The sequence below is a fragment of the Kogia breviceps genome, chromosome 4 (assembly GCF_026419965.1).
Source record: "Kogia breviceps isolate mKogBre1 chromosome 4, mKogBre1 haplotype 1, whole genome shotgun sequence".
In the NCBI taxonomy this organism is placed as follows: Eukaryota; Metazoa; Chordata; class Mammalia; order Artiodactyla; family Physeteridae; genus Kogia; species Kogia breviceps.
Window position 1 is genome coordinate 31,167,386 of NC_081313.1, and position 19,646 is coordinate 31,187,031.

General features: G+C 40.7%; 1 protein-coding gene across 1 annotated transcript in view; it reads left to right on the forward strand.

Moving 5' to 3' along the window:
* Window positions 1-19,646, forward strand: part of EGFLAM (EGF like, fibronectin type III and laminin G domains) — a 173,034-nt gene that overhangs the window by 104,949 nt on the left and 48,439 nt on the right. The window contains exons 8-11 of the mRNA XM_059060251.2: window positions 15,955-16,058; window positions 16,652-16,970; window positions 17,637-17,737; window positions 19,003-19,103. Coding sequence (XP_058916234.1) covers window positions 15,955-16,058; window positions 16,652-16,970; window positions 17,637-17,737; window positions 19,003-19,103 — 625 coding nt within the window. The remainder of the gene's footprint in view (window positions 1-15,954; window positions 16,059-16,651; window positions 16,971-17,636; window positions 17,738-19,002; window positions 19,104-19,646) is intronic.

Consider the following 19,646-nt stretch of genomic DNA (forward strand, 5'->3'; position numbering starts at 1 on the left):
GGGAGCGGTTGATTTTGTGGGTGTGGGAACTGAGAGGTGGGTTGGCAAAGATTCCACAGTGAGGTCACACTGGACATGGCTGGGAAGAATCGAGTGGGATTTCTCCAAAGGGACAGAGGAATAGGAACAGGAGAACCCAGGCAGAAGGGTTTCTGGGCTGAGTGATGAGGGAGATCTTCAAGGGTATGAAGGAGGCCAAAAGATACAGGGGTGCAGAGTGAGAAAGTAGAACCTCCCCTGCACCCCGTGTTGGGTAATGTAAAACCACCTTCATTAGCGTGTTGCTTTCCTGCTCCTCCTTGTTATTTTGTTTCTGTTTTTTTTGTTGTTGTTTTTGCTTTTTTTGCGGTACGCGGGCCTCTCACCGCTGTGGCCTCTCCCGTTGCGGAGCACAGGCTCCGGACGCGCAGGCTCAGCGGCCATGGCTCACGGGCCCAGCCGCTGCGCAGCATGTGGGATCCTCCCGGACCGGGGCACGAACCCGTGTCCCCTGCATCGGCAGGCGGACTCTCAACCACTGCGCCACCAAGGAAGCCCCTACTCCTTGTTTACAGGATAAAGGCGACACTCCTTAACCCAACGTTCAGTATCTTCCGTGGTCTAGCCCCAGCCAACCTCTCTCCCTTAACCGCTCTTGACTTCATAGCATGAGGCCTCCATCCCGGCAGATGGATCTCACCTGCACCCACCGTGTCCAGGAGGCTGCCTGGCCTGCTGTGTCACTTTCTCCTCTTCCCTTGCTCAGCAGATTCTAGGTGGTATCTTCTCAAGGTGTAGGTTTCAAAACCCTGCAGAAATTCTTCCCTTAGAAAGCGACCCATGGCAATTCCACTGGATAATTCCATTCAGTGAATTCTCAGCGTTGGCATTTCATGATTTTCTCGCTGGTGAAGAAAGGTTTGTGAGGCTTCGGTGCTTGGAAACTCTCAGGGCACCCCGGCTCCTCCTCGACTCTCTGTGTCTTGGTTTAATCAGTATGCCACAATGTCTACTGAAAATGAGAACAGATTACTCTTGTTTTCATTCATTTTGAAAAGGTTTCTTGGGTACTACTAATCTCATGGCCCAGAGAGAGGCTGGCTTGCTTCTGTCACAGGCTCTTTATGGAGTTTTCAATTAATTATTGGGCAGGATTGCGGGTTGGATTGAGGATCAAAGCCAGACTGCCTTCCCTGATATAAGACTGGCTCTGCTCCCATGACAATATTCACCAAGTAGGAGTTGTTTTCATCGTGATGGGACCTCTCCAGTTTAGTTATCACCAACAATCTTGTCCGTAATATGGCTGTCTTCTGGAGCCACGCAAGCTTTGGGAATGTGAGTTGACTCAAGACATTGGAATGTATTTTTTTCTTCCGGTTTTACTGAGATGTAATATTATTGAGGCATAATGATTTGCCTCACATACCTCGTGAAGATTATCACAATAAGTTTAGTGAACGTCTATCATCTCATACAGACACGAGATATAAATTTAAAAAAACAGAAACAATTTTCTTTGTGATGAGAACTCAGGACTTAACTCTCTTACTAACTTTCATATATGACATCCAGCAGTGTTCATTAGATTTATCGTGTGGTCCATCACATCCCTCGTACTTATTTATCTTTTAACTGGAAGTTTGTACGCTTTGACTGCCTTTATCCAGGTCTCCCTCCTTCAGTCTCCACCTCTGATAACACAATTCTGATCTCTTTTTCTATGAGTTTGTTTGTTTGTTTGTGTTTGAAGTGTAATTGACCTACAACACTATGTTAGTTCCTCACACGCCATAGTGATTCGACACGTCTAGTTATGATGTGTCACCATCCAAAAATGTTACCTGACCTAGAAGGTATTACGCTAAATGAAATACGCCAGACAGAGAAAAACCGTGACTGTCTGACTTCACTTACATGCCGAATCTAAAAATCAAAAACAAACGAACAAACATAACAAAACAGAGTTATAGATACAGAGAACACACAGGTGGTTGCCAGAGGGGAGGGGGAGCGGGGGGGGGCAAAGAAATAGGTAAGAGAGGTGAAGAGGTACAAATGTCCATTTGCAAAATAAATGAGTCACAGGTATTAGATGTACAGTGTATGTATTTTTAAGTCATTTGTATTTCACCCATGCACAATACCAGTTTGAGGAAATTTACGCACACACACAGACACACACACACACACTGTCTCACACACACACTCATTCACACACATACTCACACACCTAATTAAAAAGAAATATGATAAGATGATCAGAAACCAGATAGAGGTAGGTAACATAATTGTATGAGATGAGACAGTTAAGTCCTGGATGTCACTAAACACCAAACTCCCTATTAGCAAAGACGAGAAAGAAATCAAGGTCTTATAGAACTCTCAATGTCTGACCGAAGGATGCAAACTAGTTTTTCAGTGAAAATAATTTTCTTTCTGGATACAGTTACAGGAAGAAATTACCAAAGAAATCATTATATAAAGAATATTGAGCATTATAGTGAATACTGACTGTAATGGTGGTGTTAATAGTGGTTTAATGAGGAAATTTTTTTTGCATGGCTCGATTTTGACTGATCCTCCTAAAAAATTGCATTGTTGAGTAATGGCATGTCTATGGGAAAGATCAAACCTGACAGAAAGAAAACCCTTCGAAAATTAGACACAGGGATAATATGTCCCTTAGAATTATTCAGTAAATTCCTTGACTATATTTTGAAGACCAACACCGAACATACATTCTGCTATTGAATACCAGGGTTTTTTTTAAACTGGAGTTCAAAAGGATATTTCAAAATTATCTGAATTCTTTTTCTTTCGTTTATTATTTTTGTATGGTGGTAAAATATACATAACGTAAAATTGACCATTTTCACCATCTATAGTGTACAGTTTGGTGGCATTAAGTTCATTTACGGTGTTCGCAACTGTCACCATCATCTACCCCCTGAACTTTTCCCATCACCCCAGACAGAAACTCTGTCCATTAAGCAATGTAATAATTCTCCATTCCTTCCTCTCCCCAGATCCTGGTCCAAATTATTTTGTCTTTTTTAATTGAACTATAGTTGATGTACAATATTATATAAGTTTCAGGTATACAACATAGTGATTCACAATTTTTAAAGGTTATGTTCCATTTATAGTTATTATAAAATATTGGCTATATTCCTTAGGTTGTACAATATATCCATGTAGCTTATTTATTTTATACATAATGGTTTGTACCTCTTAACCCCCTACCTCTGTCTTGCTCCTCCCCCCTTTCCTCTCCCTACTAGAGAAAGACAAATACTGTATGATATCATTTATAGATGAAATCTAAAAAATAAAACAAACTAGTGAATATAACAAAAAAGAAATAGATTTACAGATATAGAGAACAAACTAGTGGTTATCAAAACTATCTTAATTCTTTTTAGTTCAGACACACTCTCTCTGAAGATAGTAGAACTTCCTTTGCCTTCCTAATTTGTCTTTACTAAACCAGAAACAATCTGGATAAATCACCTCCTGTACTATGTATTTCAACATCAAGTATTTCTTTACTTGCCCAACTGCTTGTCTACACAGAAATCACCATCTTGATTCCTGAAGTTTTTCTTTATCCTGTCGAAATTTTGCCAGTTTATGTCTAGGTGTAGATCTTATTTCAGTGGAAATATTAGCCCTTTCAAAATATATTCTCCTGCTTTTTTTCCAGTGCAGACAAGTTATATTTTTATGTTTTTGATTCTTATTTCTGTTCCCATTATTCTGGTAAATACCAAAGAAACACCCATAATCCCTCACTTTGGACCTTGTGCTCTATATCCACATCCATATCTATTATTTCCTCTCATATATTTTTTAATCTCTGACATTTTTCTCAGCGTTTTGGGGTAATTCCTCAGGTTCATCTTCAAATCACTGGGTCATGTTTCTCCAGTATCAATTTTGTTCCTTATTATCTTAGGTGTGGATTATCAATCTCCTAATAAAATTCAGGCTTTGTTACATTGCTTTCTTTTTATTATGGACAGTTTCAAGCAGAGTGAAAAATATCAGGAATCCTTTGGATCCGTGACTTCCCTCGTGGTTCACTGGCTAAGACTCCGTGCTCCCAATGCAGGTTTGATCCCAGGTCAGGAAACTAGGTCCCACATGCATGCCGCAACTAGATTCCACATGCTGCAACTAATGATCCCCCGTGCTGCAATGAAGATCCCAAGTGCCACAACTTGGGGCGCCAGCAAAGCTTTCTTGCCGAATCTTAACAGTTGCCATATTTTCTTCAGTGTTACCAAACAAACAAAAATTACAGATATTTGGGCAGCCCCTGTGCACCCCTCCCCACACCATTCTTCTCCCTTCTTTCTGAGAGGTATTTGTATTTAGAGTTTATGATTTCCCTACATTTTAATCATTATATGTAACATGTATATATATATATATATATATATATATATATATATATATATATATATTTACAAACAATGTGGTGTTCTTTTGATTGTTTTTACATTTCTTATAAATGCAATGGCATGGCAAGTATCCTTTTGTGACTGATTTTTTTCCACTGCATTATGTTTTTGCAAATTAAATTGTAAAGTTCTACTTCATGCAGTGTCACTGCTGTATAGTGACACTGGTGTATAGTTTATCTGTCAATCATTTTGATGTTGGACATTTAAGTTGTTCCAATTTTTTGCCATTACAGTGTTGCAATGAACAATCTCATATATGTTTCCTTGAGTATGTGCTTACAAATGGAAATGCTAGGTTGTAGTGCAGTCATATCTTCAGCTCCATCGCCTTTGAGAAATTTGTTCCTCAAAGTGATTGTAGCTATCTTCACTCCCCCGGAAGTGTGTTCAAACCTCTTCTTGCTGTATGTCCTTGCTGACACTCGGTATTAGTCAGACTTTTACACATGGTCAGTCTGATGGATATAAAGTATGTCATTATTGCTTTGATTTGTATTTCTCTATTTTTAGTGAAGTTAAACATAATTTTATAACTATTAGTCATCTTATGACTTTTTATGTTTTGCCTATTTTTATTGGAATAAACATGTACTTAATTATATACATAGTGTACATTTACATATAAATAAATACTAATAAGCATTAATATATGTAGAGTTAAATTCTAATCCTTAGCCAATAATGTGTTGCAAATATCTTCTTCTAGTCTATGACTTATCCTTCACTTCACTTATGATATCACTTATGATATCAATTATTGACTAGAAGTATTTTTTAATGTAGTTAAATATCTCAATTTTCTTTATAATTTATGCTTTCTGTGTGCTTTTTAAAAAACTACTTCCTTTCCCCAAGGTCATTCAGCAAAATCTTCTGTTTTATTCTAAAATTTTGAAAATTCGGCTTTTCATATTTAGCATCTTAATGTATCTAGGATTTAGTTTTAGGTATGGAGAAGTAGGAGCCTAATTTAATATTTTTTCCCATACAGACAACCACTTACCCCAGCACCAATTACTGAATTATTCATCTTTTCTTCTGTTGATTTGCAACAGCATCTTTCTGATGTATCAGACCTCCATACATCTGTGAATCTGTTCCTGAGTTCTATAGTCTATTTCTTTATCAGTACCACACTGACTTCCCTGGCGGTCCAGTGGTTAAGACTCCGTGCTTCCACTGCAGGGTACATGGGTTCCATCCCTGGTCAGGGAACTATGGTCCTACATGCCACACAGTGTGGCTAAATAAATAAATAAAATAAAATAAAATAGGATACCACACTGTCTTAGTTTCTACAGCTTTATAAAGTCATGATATCTGGTAGGTAATTCTACTGCACTTAGTTCTTCAAAATTGTCTGTTCTTGACCCTTTGCTCTTCAATATAAATTTTAGAATCAGTTTTCCAATACGGTGAAAAACCTTGAAAGGATTTAAAAAATCAGACTTATGTTGAATTTTTAAAATTAGAATTATATTAAATTTATAAATAATTTTGGAGGAATTAGTATCTCTGTGATATAGAATCATCCACTTCATGGCTATATCTCATCTGTTCATTTGGATATTTTTCAAAGGCTTTTAATAGACTTTTCACATTTTTTCATAAAAGTCCTTCATAGCTTTTGTTAGATTTATCCCTAAGGCTCTTATATTTAGAAGTCTGTTTTAAATTTTTGGAATCTGTGGAATTTTCTTTTCTTTTTCTGTAGTTACAATTTTCTTTTCATGCACTTTTCCCATGCATTTTTCAAAAGAATATGCATCCTCTTATTTTGGTGTCTAGGGTTTTATATATGTCCTTTTGATCAAGCTTTTTAATATCATTGTTCAAATCTTCTATATTATCAGCTTGCTCTAACAATTACTGAGAGAGATATGTTAAAATTTTCCATTGTATCTCCCTGCACCTCTATCAATTTTTTAATTGATATATATATGAGGTTGTAATATTAGATACCTACATGTTTTGTATTCCTGATGGTTCCTTTACTCATTACTTAGTAACAATTGTTATCATTAATAATACTTCAGGGCTTCCCTGGGGCTTCCCTGGTGGCGCACTGGTTGAGGGTCCGCCTGCCGATGCAGGGGAGGCAGGTTCATGCCCCGGTCCGGGAGGATACCGCGTGCCGCGGAGCGGCTGGGCCCGTGAGACATGGCCACTGAGCCTGCGCGTCCGGAGCCTGTGCTCCGCAGCGGGAGAGGCCGCAGCGGTAAGAGGCCCGCGTACTGAAAAAAAAAAAAAAAAAAAAAAAACTTCATTTTTCCCTTAAAGTCTATGTTGTCTAATAATAATGTAGATCCACTAGCTTTCTTCTAGCTATTGCTTGAAACATCTATTACTTTTTTTTTTTTAAACATTTGATCTCTCTGTGTCTTATGTTTTAAGTACTTTTGGGAAACAACCTAATGCTTAACTTTTAAAAATCCAATCTGACAAGCACTGTCTTTTAAATGGCGAGTTTTTTACGTTAACAGTTATTATAATTGTTGGCATATTTATTTCTACCATCTTATTTTGTACTATTTACTCTGCTTTTTCCATTTTCTTGGAGAGGGGGATCTTTATCCTTGCTCCTTTCCTGTCTTCTATAGAATTGACTATATTTTCTTAGTCCCCTTTCCTCTCCATTGGGATGAAATTATATATTCTTTTATTTACTACCCATAAATTGTTAACTTTCAAACTTTTATGGTCTAAAGTTAATCAACATCTATTACCCTCTTCACAAACAATAAAAGGACCTTAGCAGCTTCGATCCAAATCAATTCCTTCTTGTCTTACATGTTACTTTTCAGCATTTTTGTTCCGCTTTGTTTAATAGGTACAAGTTTAGGCTTTTTATTTATTTATTTTTACAGTAACGCTTGTTTAGATTTATCCATACAGTTTCTCTGCCCACTACCCTTTGCATCTTACTCTTTCCTTCTTCTTCCTGAAGTATACTTCTCAGTAAATCCTTGAAGGTTTGTTAGGGACAAACTCTCTCAGGCTTTGCAATCATGTTTTTGTTTCACTCTCACTGCTGAACAATCATTTAATCAAACACAGAATTTTGTGATGGTAATTATTTTCTCCTAGCACCTTTTCTCAGAGGAGAGAAGAGGGATGATAGGGTGTAAGTGTCTTTGGTTTAAACCATTTGGCAATCAGAATACCTACAAGAGAACTGAACCACAGTTGGTGCTCCACTCTGAAGCCACTTTAAGGAGCACAGAGAACCCACAGAGACACTGGAGCTCACTCTCACAGTAGCATCAGTCATCTTGCCCTGCAGTTGTAGATACATGTGTCTTCCTCCTCACTGGATTGTGAGCCACTGGCGAGCTGCGTCTCCTCTCTCTTTCTCATCTCAATCTCTCTATTCTACCTCCTGATTCCCAAGTGCAAGATCTGAACCAAGCCTTGTCTTGTACAATACTAAGCCAACTGGAGATCACACCAAATACATCTGTTTTTTGTTTGCTGCCCCCCAATCTCTCCTACATGATCCATCCTTGACTCTCTGCCTTTCTAGATCATTCTCATCAGCATGAAACCATGTATTCCACACTCACAGAAAAGACTTCCTGGATCCCACAACCCTTCCACCTACCATCTCATTTTTCTGCTTTCCTTCAGGCTAGAGTTATTGTGTTGTCTACATTAACTGTTACTACTTTTTTTTCCAACCTCCTATTAACTCTTCAACTCACTCCAATCTGCTTCCAATCCCACCACTCATGTAAAGAGAGCCAATGACCTCCATATTTCCAAACATAAATTCATCCCATGAACATAGAACATGCCATCAAATTTCTTAAAGTAATGTTTAAATGATAATGAATGTTTTTATACATCTGACTATTAGGACAAATTCCCAGTAGTAGAATCAGAAAATCAAATAACTCAAACACTTGGTATATACTGTCAAATTATCTTGCAGAAAGAGAAAGAGAGGGGTGGGGTGGAGAGAGAGTAAACTCTCACTTTTTAAGCCCTGTTATCTTCCTGACACTATGGACAGTAGTTTTCTGTTATTAATAGTTACTTGAGAATTACTACTAAACTCCCAGTGAAAATGACTGATTAGACACTTACAGCATTGCCAATGACCAGATTAAAGCTAGGGTCTTTCAACAAACATTTTTTTTTTTTTTTTTTTGGCATTTGTCATGTGCAGAGCACCTTGTAAGAAGATTTAGCTCTTATAGAGAACATTCAGTCATTCACTCACTCTCTTATCTAAGTAATACGTACTGAGGGCCTGCTGTGTACATAACCCTGCCAGCCACTGTTTAGAAATATTTTACTTGCCTATCTAAATTGTACACTGCCCACTCCACCTCAAGTCCTGAGTATCCCCACAGAATGTTGTCAACAAATTAGTATTCATTATTCTCTGAAGTTACAAAGAGTCCACACCTGAAATTTTCAGCACACCATGATGAAAACATGGCCGTAGGTTGTCCTGCTGTGTTCACAGCCACCTCTCGCGTTATGCTTTGCCTGTGTATCTCCTCCATCAGCAGGTAGTAGAGAAACAGGTACCTAACACCTTGGTTTCTGGCCATCTGCTTAGCTTTCCACAGCCCCATTATCTTTAGAAAGGGAGACTCCAAGGGAGAAGGCTACAGTGGGTTGTGCTTGGTTGACTGGTTTGTGTTCTTCAAAAGACAACAGTCCACAGTGATTATGCAGTTGACGCTTCCTCTGTGTGTGCAGCCATAAAGATCATAAAGGTAAAGGAGCCAAGGAAGTTTTGAGGTGAGGGCTCTAGAAGTCATTTGGTGCCCAGGGTACCATTCTTGGGCTGTTGTCAAGTAAGGGTTTCATGAATCATGAAAAGAGCAAACATATCTGCCTATAGCTGGTTCTTTAGAGCCATTCTCTCCCAACCAGCCCACCCCTACCACCACAGAAACGTACCCTGGGATGAGTTAGTTTCACTTAGGTGGAAAGAAAAGAACCAGACAGATTATTTGTGGGAAAGGGAGGAGCAAAGGAAACCATTCAGCATTCTTGCAGAGCCTCTGAGTCCCTGTGTCACCAAGGCTGATGTTGGGCTTTTGAGGATGCCCAACTAATAACACTTCTTCTCTTTGTCCACTTTCTGAACCAACTGAGAAATAAGACAACAATCTCAGACGATAAAGAATCAAATGCCGTCCTCGTTTATGATAATGGCTAGATCAGAGAACATAGTTTACTCTAAGGCACAAGCTCCCTTTTGCAAACTCTCTTTTGCCCAATCCAGGCTATGGAACCCACATGGGGGAAAGTTTGGGTTTGCAGAGAGATCACACCTGCCCAGGTCACTGCTTTCCACTTGTCGAGGTAGAGAGGGAAGGTGGGAGAGACCAAATTTGCCCCAAATTCCTCATCCCTCCTCTCCCAGGTCCTTTGATAGATTAGCTTCACTCAGTTCAGAAATATGGACCAAATGCTTCTACTCAGCATCTAAGTTTCTATCTCTACCTCTGTAGGGAGGCGAAAAGGTTGGACGAGCATTCAACAGTATTTCAGGAAGCTCTTCTCATGATTGCAGCTTCAGGAGTAAAGAATAAGTGTTCCTCTCTCATCATTGCTAAGAGCTGTTAAGAAAAGAGACCCAAATACAACCTGGTCCTTATGAATGAAGATGAATTCTGATAAATGATAACTCACGTCTTCTGGGTGGCTTATATTATTGAACACAAAGTTACAATCCCCAAGGCATGTAATTTCCATGCTGAACTAACTCCTTTTTTCGTCCACGTAAGTGAAATTCCCTAGTTGTTTCTTTTTCAAACTTCGCTTGGAGTAACAGATGCTTGCAATGTGTCTGAATTAAAAGTGTAAACTTTAGGGTCGCAGAATGTTAGTGCCAGCAGGTCGTCAAATCCAGTCCAGTTCCTTGTTTTATTAGAAAACACGAGAACTGGTGAGATTAAATGACTCGTTCAAGGTCACACAGTCATTTGTGTCCATCCCTCTCCCAATTTTTGGTTTCCCTGACTAGGGGTATTTCCAACTATACCACGATACATCAGAGAAACTTACTGTTTATAGAAAACCGGTGACACTTCAATAAAACCAAGCATACAGGTTTTTTTAAAAAAATAAAAGTCATCCTGTAATATAGTAATAGAAATTTGTCTTTTCTATATTATTTTTCCTTGTAGTGGAATAACCCGTGAACTTGTTTTGTATTCAGTTAGTGGTTTGACTATTCTGGTTCTAAATAAATGACTCCTTTTTAATGTTCTCTTTTCCTAGTTAACAAAGTATCAAGTAGAGAGAGATGAGTTATGCACTTTAATTACAATAACCCCAGGCTACTGAGAGAATTCTTATCAGTGGCTTGGACTGTACATTCTGTGCTCACTTAGAAACAGCATTGGTAAAATCTTTAAGGAAGCCACGGATTTGAGATCTGAGGTGGTGGGGTCATCAGGAAACAAGAGTGGGGAACTTCATTCCAGATGTCTTCACACCATACTGTGTCTGGTCCTCTCTCTGCTCATGTCCTTCCTGTTAAAAATGGGAAATGACAATTAGCCTGGATAATTGTGAGAAACAGGAAGAGATGCTGCAAAGAGTATTGGAGTGCAGCATCAGGAGTCCAGAATTCTAGACCAGCTCCGCCACTGAACTGTCTCTGTGGGCTAGTCGCATGGTCTCTCTGAGCCTCAGTTTACTCCTCTGTAAAATGGACTTGTGCTAGCTGATCTCCAAGGTCTTCCTACAAAAGTCAAGATGTCTTTGACTCTAAGTCCTTCTAATTCCGCATTTCATCCTACCCTTATCTCACACCCTTTGTTTCCCCAAACTGAGCAGTAACCTCTGGCTTCAAAGAGATAGGTTATATGCAGTGTCAAACAGAAGCAATGATTATAAGGACCAAAGAGCCTTATGCACTGAACAATATATGCCTTATTTTACTTGTCAAAATGAGCAGAGAAGCTGGAGTCATTTCCATTCTCATCGTGGTACCATTTCATAGCTGCAACAATGCATTTGTGGTCCTTTCCTCTAAGAGTTTCCTTCAAGGTAGACTTCCTAGGGTGGGTTAAAGGGCAGGGCGAGAACTCAGTTACCCACACTCCAACCCCTGGTTCCTCTATATCCTTCTGGTTAAAGTATATTAGGTACTCGGTGTCAAAACATGTGTATGTTATTTTGCGCATTGAACTAAGGGTCATATGGTCTGGTTCTGGTCCTGGATTTTCCACTAATGAGATGCATGACCTTGGTTTTAAGTCACTTCTCTTCTGTGGCCTGAGTTTCCACATTTATGAAATGAGACTTTTGGACCGGATGGTGTCTAAGTCCTCTTCCAGCTCTAAACTTCTAGCTCTGAGTTGGGGAAAGAGACAGGAATGGTGGCAGTTTGGGGAGAATGTCTTTGGATTGGGGGGCAAAGTTTCACCATATAAGGATTTGTCTCCAATATTCCACCACTTAAACAGGCCTTACCAGCTGGGCCAGGACAGGACAAAGTCCCACTATAGTGCAGCACTGTGGTCGTATCTCCCATGACTAGTAGAAGCCTTGGCTTTTGGTGAGTATGTGAAGTATTAGTTAAATGGAGGATGGGGAGGCATATCAAGAAGTCTAAATTATGGTTCCTGCCCTCAGGGGGTTCACAATTGAGTTGAGAAACACAAGGGCAACATTCTGAGCCAGCAGTCCAGAAGATGTAAAAACCATCTTAAATATCCATTGAGTTCAACAAACTCTGGAAGCTTATTCTGAGCTCATGATTAGGGACATGTATTCGTGGGTGGATGGCACGCTCCAGGAGGAGTTGGAAGAATGTCCTACAGGCCTTGGCTGCTCCATCTTTTCTGGAGTCACCATTTTTCTTTTTTTTCCAGAAGAGTCTGTTGTGCTCTTTTTAAAATATCACTTGATTTTGGTCTTTGAATGATACACATTCAGCTCTGCCTCCACAGAATGCATGCAGCTGGAAGGGTGGGTAGACTCTGTATAAGGACACAGAAGAGGGAAAAGGAAGGTGATGTGGAGAAGAGCATTAACCAAAGTCTTGGGGTAAGAAAACACAAGATGTGTTCACAAGTCAACTGGTAAACCAGTTTGGCCTTTAAGACTTTGGAAGAGGGGGAAAAAAAGAGTCAAAACCATGATTTGGAGTCCGATTATAAGTGGCATGATGTAATCAAAAAAGAGATCAAGGATAAATCTACTGCTGCTGTTTATTGTCTGTGTGCCTTGAGCAAGTTATTTAATCTTTTTCAGTTTATACCTTCACATGGTAAAATGGGAGTAATAATACCAATTTCATAGGATTTTGTGAGAATTAATAGAAACAATCTATGAGAAGCTCTTGGCACAGTAAAAATGAGCAATAAATGTTAATTTTCTAAATCCCAGGCCCTTCCTCTCTCCACAGTGATTTCTTCTCCTACAGGCACTGGGAAAGCAGCAACCAGACAAACTTGGTTTTGAGTTAGGCTTGGCCAGTTACAAAGGCTTTCATCTTGGTCAAACCACTTAACTTCACTGACTTCAGTTTCTTATCTACCAAATGAAATATACCACACTTACCTTTCAGGATTATTGTAAAGTTTAGAAATGTATGATATGAAGCAAACAACAGTACCTGTCAGTAGGAGAGAGGCAGTAGGTTTCAATAATGTTGGTAAGAGAAGGGGGTGGGGGAAGAGGAGTTGGGATCATTGGGATTCTCGACCAAGGAGCCTGGACATCTATCTTGTTGGCAGTTGGGGTCTTTGAATATTTTTTTCCCAGATAGAGTATTAGAAGATGAAATGCAGAGAATCTTGACATGATGAGAATAGTACAAGAATGGCTAGAATGTGCAGAGGGCAAGGGTGAACACCCTAGAGGTACAGAGGCCCACCTGCTGAAGATAAAACCCAGGTCTCTCCATGCATGTGCTACATAATTCTTTTATTATGTGAATTCTTTCTAGTGAAGTGCATCCATTCGGAAACTATGAGAGAGACAGAGATAGAAATGGAGAGCGAGGAGGGGGAGAAGAAAGAGACCCAGAGAAAGAGAGAGAGGCAGGGAGAGAGGTAGAAAGACACAAAGATACAGAGAGACAAGAGGGGAAGGTGTTTTCAAGGGCCTCTGGCTTTTTGTGTGAAGACATCTGGCACACAGCTGTGCTGGCTGGATGCAGGTGGCTTAAGAGAATTTGCATCCAGGTATAAATCTGACATCAACAGGCTTGAATTTTCAGCTGACATGTGGGCTATTTTAAATAAAACTGGGGAATTGGTGTGGAGGTGGTGAGAACACCTCTACCAAGATGTGCCTGATACCTGAGAACAGGACCTTCCCCGCTGTCTTTGGATCACCTGCCGACCACGTCTCCCTCTTCCTGGTGCAGGAGGAGATATCCGGTCAGCAGCGTGCCCACTGAGCAGGCATCCCACACTCCCTTTCTGACATTTCCTTTAGTTTCGTGTTCAATCTGCTTGCTCTTTGCTTAGAAGAGGGTGAATTTGCTTTTGTGAGAAAAGTGTTTGGCTTAGCTTATGCTGAAAGCAGAATTGTCTTTAAGTTCAATTTATGTTTTTAATGTCATTTTTTTTTCTTTTTTTAACTAATCATTCAATAACTAATGGGCATCAATGACCTACAAAAGTCAGTTTCTGTTGCCAGAGTTGTTACAGCCGTAAAGCCTGGTGCCTGGTGTGACTGGATTAGAGAAGGCAGCTGGTACCTGTGCCTACCCAAAGCCACCAGGAGGAAACGGGGGCGGTATGGAGCAGCACTTTGAAAGACTCTCAGATCCTGGGGGTAGGGCTTCCTGTGTCTAGCCTAAGTCAGGACTGCTGTGGATCAGTAGACTTTGTGGATGACAACTGAATAAAAATGTTAATCTGACCATCACCCAAAGAACAATACCCTGTATTGTCCCCTATGAGCTTTTCTCAGCCCACCTTCCAGTTCTGAAAGATCCTGTTGTCCTGCTAAGATGTATGGAAATGGTTGACCTCCAAGGTGCCACCCATGGCCCCTTATTTTTCTGGGTGTGGGAGTGTTTGCTCTAGTATAATGTCTCTTTCTTATTTTAAAGAACTTTTAATGAAATATCTCATACGTCAAAAGTATATATATATATTGGGCTTCCCTGGTGGTGCAGTGGTTGGGAGTCTGCCTGCCGATGCAGGGGACGCGGGTTCGTGCCCCGGTCCGGGAGGATCCCACATGCCGTGGAAGGCCTGGGCCCGTGAGCCATGGCCGCTGAGCCTGCGCGTCCGGAGCCTGTGCTCCGCAACGGGAGAGGCCACAACAGTGAGAGGCCCGCCTAGCACAGAAAAAAAAAAAAAAAAAAAAAAAGTGTATATATATATATATATATATATATATATATATATATATATATACTTTTATATATATGTGATATTACTTTTATATTTTTATATAATATATAAAAATAATATGAACACTCATGGGTACCCAGCATCTATCTTAAGAAGTAGAATATTATAGACTACTATCAAAGGCCCCTGTGTGTCACACCTCATTCATAGCCCTCTTCTAACCTTTCCCACGTATTTTTGGTCCTTGCCTTACTTTTCTTAAGAGTTTGAATGTAGTCGGCCGTCCATATTGATCCGTGGTTGGTTGAATCCGTGGATGCAAAATCTGCAGATACCAAGGACCGACTGTACTCTGCCATTTTATATAAGGAACTTGAGCATCCGGAGATTTTGGTATCTGAGGGGGTTCTGCACCAAAACTACCCCTCAGATGCCAAGGGAAGAGGGACAACTGTATATATATATATCCTTAAATAATATATAGTTTTTCTTGCTGTTGACTTTTATATAAATGGCATCAAACTGGATATGTTCCTGTGCAACTTGCATTTTTTGCATGAAATCTTGTGAGATTAAACCATGTTGATCCATTAAATATCCATTTATTCATTTCCTGTGTTACATAGTATCCCATTCCCTAGATATACTATAATTCATTTATCCATTATCTGTTGATAGATTTGGGGGGTATTACTTGATATTATAAAAATAGCAAAGTTGGGTTTCTTTACAATTACAAATTCTGATGCTATGAATGTGTTATGCACATGTCTCTTTGCACATGTGGAAAAGTTTCTCCAGATTTTGTAAGTTGGGGTGACATTGCTGCGTCAAGAGGTATGAACATGTCCTACTTCATTAAATATTTCTACGTGTTTTGCAAAGGGGGTGTACCGGTTTACACACCTAACTTCAGAGTATGAGTCTCCATTGATCCCATCCTTGGTAATATTTTTTATTGCCCAACTTTTGTATTTGCCAGTCTTGTCAGTATAAAATGGCAGCTCTTTCTGATTTTAACAGGCATTTCCTTGATTACTTATGAGATGAAATGTTTTTCATATTTTTTGCTCAGTGCTGCATCCTCTTTTGTGTTGAATTCCTTGTGTGTTTCCGTTACATCTCCACCCGTTCAGCACAGCTCTGTACGTGGCTGTGTTAGCATATAAAAGGGAGCGAAGGCAGGTATTGACTGCGGTGTGCTGCTTTTCTCTGTGAAGGCCCTGAGGAATCAGGAAGTGGGCTCTATTATATAACCGACACAGAAGTCAGCGAGGATGACGCATATGAAGACGACTTAGATTTGGATATTTCCTTTGAGGAGGTAACTAAAAGTACTGCTTTAAAACCTGGGTGTTTTTGTTTCCTTGATGAACAAGGTGATTTAGTCAATGGGCCACTAACGTTTTACTTAAAACTTAGTTAAATTGGCTTATTTGCTTTTAACACATTTATTTCCTCTGACTATTAGGCACCAGGTGATCATAAATTAATAGTAACTAGGTACCAACCATGCTGATGTTCTGTAGTCAGCTCCTGCCTGCTGACTTCACAATCTGGCAAAAACATACTTAGATTCCCACCAAGTGAAATTTTATAAACTCAGTTTTTATAAGGAAATGAACAATTCCTTGACAAGGTAAATGCATCTTTGTGATATTGTAATAATAATAAATCACATAATATCAGCTTTAGCACTGATTTTCTGAGTAATATAGAAGGTACTTAAAATCCTTGAGCCTCAAGCTCTTTATCCGTAAACTGGAGTCAGTACTATTTGCCCTCTTTACATTCCAAGGTTTTGGTAGGTATCAAAAGTGACTATATTTTCAAGTATTAGGCGCCAGCTATAAATAAGGCAGTCTAATTACTGTGCTCTATGTTAATCCTGAACTTCTTTTCCTTCTCTGTCTTTAGGTTAAGCCGCTTCCTGCTATCAAAGAAGGCAATAAGAAATTTTGGGTGGAATCCAAGATGGCGCCCAGATCGAACCCAATGACCTTTTCTAGGCTTGTCCCCGCTACACCAGCATCTCTCCCCGTGACTGATGGGACACCTCAGCCCACTCCAGTGGAGAGGAAAGGGAAGAATGGTGCAGCTATGATGCCAAGGCTTTTTGACGTGTCTTGTGATGAAACTCTCTGCTCTGCTGACAGCTTTTGTGCCAATGACTACACGTGGGGGGGCTCTCGATGCCACTGCAACCTGGGCAAAGGTGGTGAGAGCTGCTCAGAAGGTAGGCCCTTGGGGGGTGGGGTGGGGACATGGTGGTGGGTTGGCCCTACTGGGAGCCAGAGGGCAGTTCTGCATCCACACGTGGTTCGTTCAAGTCCTTTTTCTAAGATAAGCCCCTTCTCCCATGTTTTAGTCACTAAATTAGCTAGTTAGCTCCACAGGGCAAATGTGAGGCAACTTCCATTGCTTCCAGTTAGATAGCAGCCCTATTCTTATATGTGCCAAACATGTAGTCCTTTTGGAGCAATTAATAAATCATCCTGATGGCATCTTGGGGGTGGGTTTACTTTTATCACCCCTCTACTAAGAAAATGCAGCAGAAACATGTGCATGAAGGTTGAGAAGGATAATAATTGAGCCAACTTATATTACACACATGTACAGCTAGAAAGCCACTGTCAGTGGCCTTAAAGCCACTGATTTCTCTTTAGGGTGGCAAGTAACAATCTCCAAAGATCCAGTTTCTCCCTAAGAATTTCAGAAGCTCAAAGTCGCCAGGAATGAGAATCCTGGGGGTAAAGAGTAGAGTGAAGAAGATGGTAAGCTAGGTTTAACAGACTATCAGGGGTTTTTACTTAATGACATCCAGGCAATGTGGTGTGTACTGAATTTTTGCATTTGAAGTGAGGAAACAGCATTCTTTTATTTTGTCTTTTTCTCTTTTCAGATATTGTTATACAGTATCCTCAGTTCTTTGGCCACTCCTATGTAACCTTTGAAACTCTGAAGAACTCTTATCAGGCATTTCAAATTACTCTTGAATTTAGGGTAAGAGGGATTAATCCTTTGATGAGCGCTTACTGGACATCTTAACACGGCAGTGTGCTACATCAAAGGGAGGAGGAGAAGGGGAGATGAAGCGGGGGTGGGGGGGGTGGGGGGTGGTAAACCTATAGAACAATGGGCACACTTACACACTCAAGGGCGGCAGCAAAGTGGGGGGTGGGTTCTGTATGTTACTGAACTATGGAAATGGTTGGCCTGAAGGTTCCCAGGAAGAATATTTGGGTCCCACACACGTTGCTCGTGTTGACTGAAAAAAAATGCATCACCTAAAAGTTGAGAAGTATGTTTTATTCAGCGAATTTGCTGAGGACTTAAGCCCAATAGCTCTGAGGGACTGTTCCCCGGGCTAAAGTCCTCAGCAAGTCCACCAAATAAAACATAATTCTCAACTTTTAGGTTGTGTATGTTTTTTTCGGTCAACACTCATAATAGTGACACCTCTCAGGCCAGGATTACAGAAGGTATAAATGCATTTTCCAGCCCCAAATTCCTTTTAAAGGAAGCCCAAACAACATTCATTATTCTGACTGTAACTGAACAGATAGAAAAATGACTATATGCAACCCTGGCACACAGTGAAGGCCCAATAGATGCTCTCTGATCTGAATCAGCTGTGGATCAGAGTTCATCGCCTTCAGCTTAAAGTGATTCTTCTGGGTATCTCAGATGACAGGAAAAGGTTTGGAGATATGGAAACAAGTCCCCTTCAGGTCACGGTCAGAGTGTTGAGGGTCCAAAAGATGATCCGTCCCAGCCTAGGACAGACAACATGGGTGAAAACTAAACTAGTCCATGGGCTGTTTGTATTGTCATGTTCTCCTAATGGAAGGAAAGAAGCAAATTTGCATGGGAAATTTTTTATAAAAAGGACAAACTAAAATGCTCTTTGCTGAGCATAGAATTTGATGAGCATGAGAGCAGCCCCTGTGTGACTGCGGTCTTTGTATACATGGTTTCCCAGAGCCTCTGCTGGTGGACCCATGAAGCCAAGTAAAGAGTGGGTCAGATAGGGGGCCACCTTCCTCTCACGTCCCTGCAAAATTCCTCGCACACTGTTTATATCGCTGCCCTCTGTTTATTGAAAGTGAACTGGGACTAGGTACCTGGGAAGTAATTGGAGTCCACATGCTTGTAAATAGGAACGCAGTGGAGATGCTCAAGGTTCGTATTCATGAGTGTCTCCAGGTGGCCCTTTATGGAAGGAGAGGCGCTCATTGTTCGTGTGGCTTTCGTTCCTATAATAACAGGCAGAGGCGGAGGATGGCTTACTGCTCTACTGCGGGGAGAATGAACACGGGAGGGGAGATTTCATGTCCCTGGCTGTCATCCAGCGCTCGCTCCAGTTCAGGTAACTCCTGCCAAAACCCCCTCCGATTTTCAGTACTACCCTACGTTATGTTTTCCTTTTTATAACGTGAACAAAATCTATACACGATGGATCCCTGTAAATAAAGGAACAGTGTGTATAAGATGAGCATGGACCAGTTTACTGAATACTGGGGTATCAGGATTGCAGGGTTACCCCTCAGATTTGAGCTTGGAACCTTGTCATCCTTTATTCACTCAACAGCAAATGTTTCTTGAGCTGCCACAGTGTACCAGGCACTGCTGCAGCGCCTGGGAATGTGGCAGTGAGCCAAAGCGATCGAGTCCCTTCTCTCCTGGAGCTTGGGTGGACGCGCTGGGAAGAAGGTTGGGACCTCCTCCTTGTCCCCTGCGGAGAAACGGCTGACAGTGCGGAGCCCAGAGAGAAGCCCATAGCCTCCTAAGGGTTTCCGGAGGCTCAGACCCCATCCTCGGCTTTCCTCAGGGCTGTGGTGGACTATTTGACTTACCTCCTCTGCCCTGATCATTTGTGTCCCAACGCACCTTGGAAGCCACCTTTGGTTTA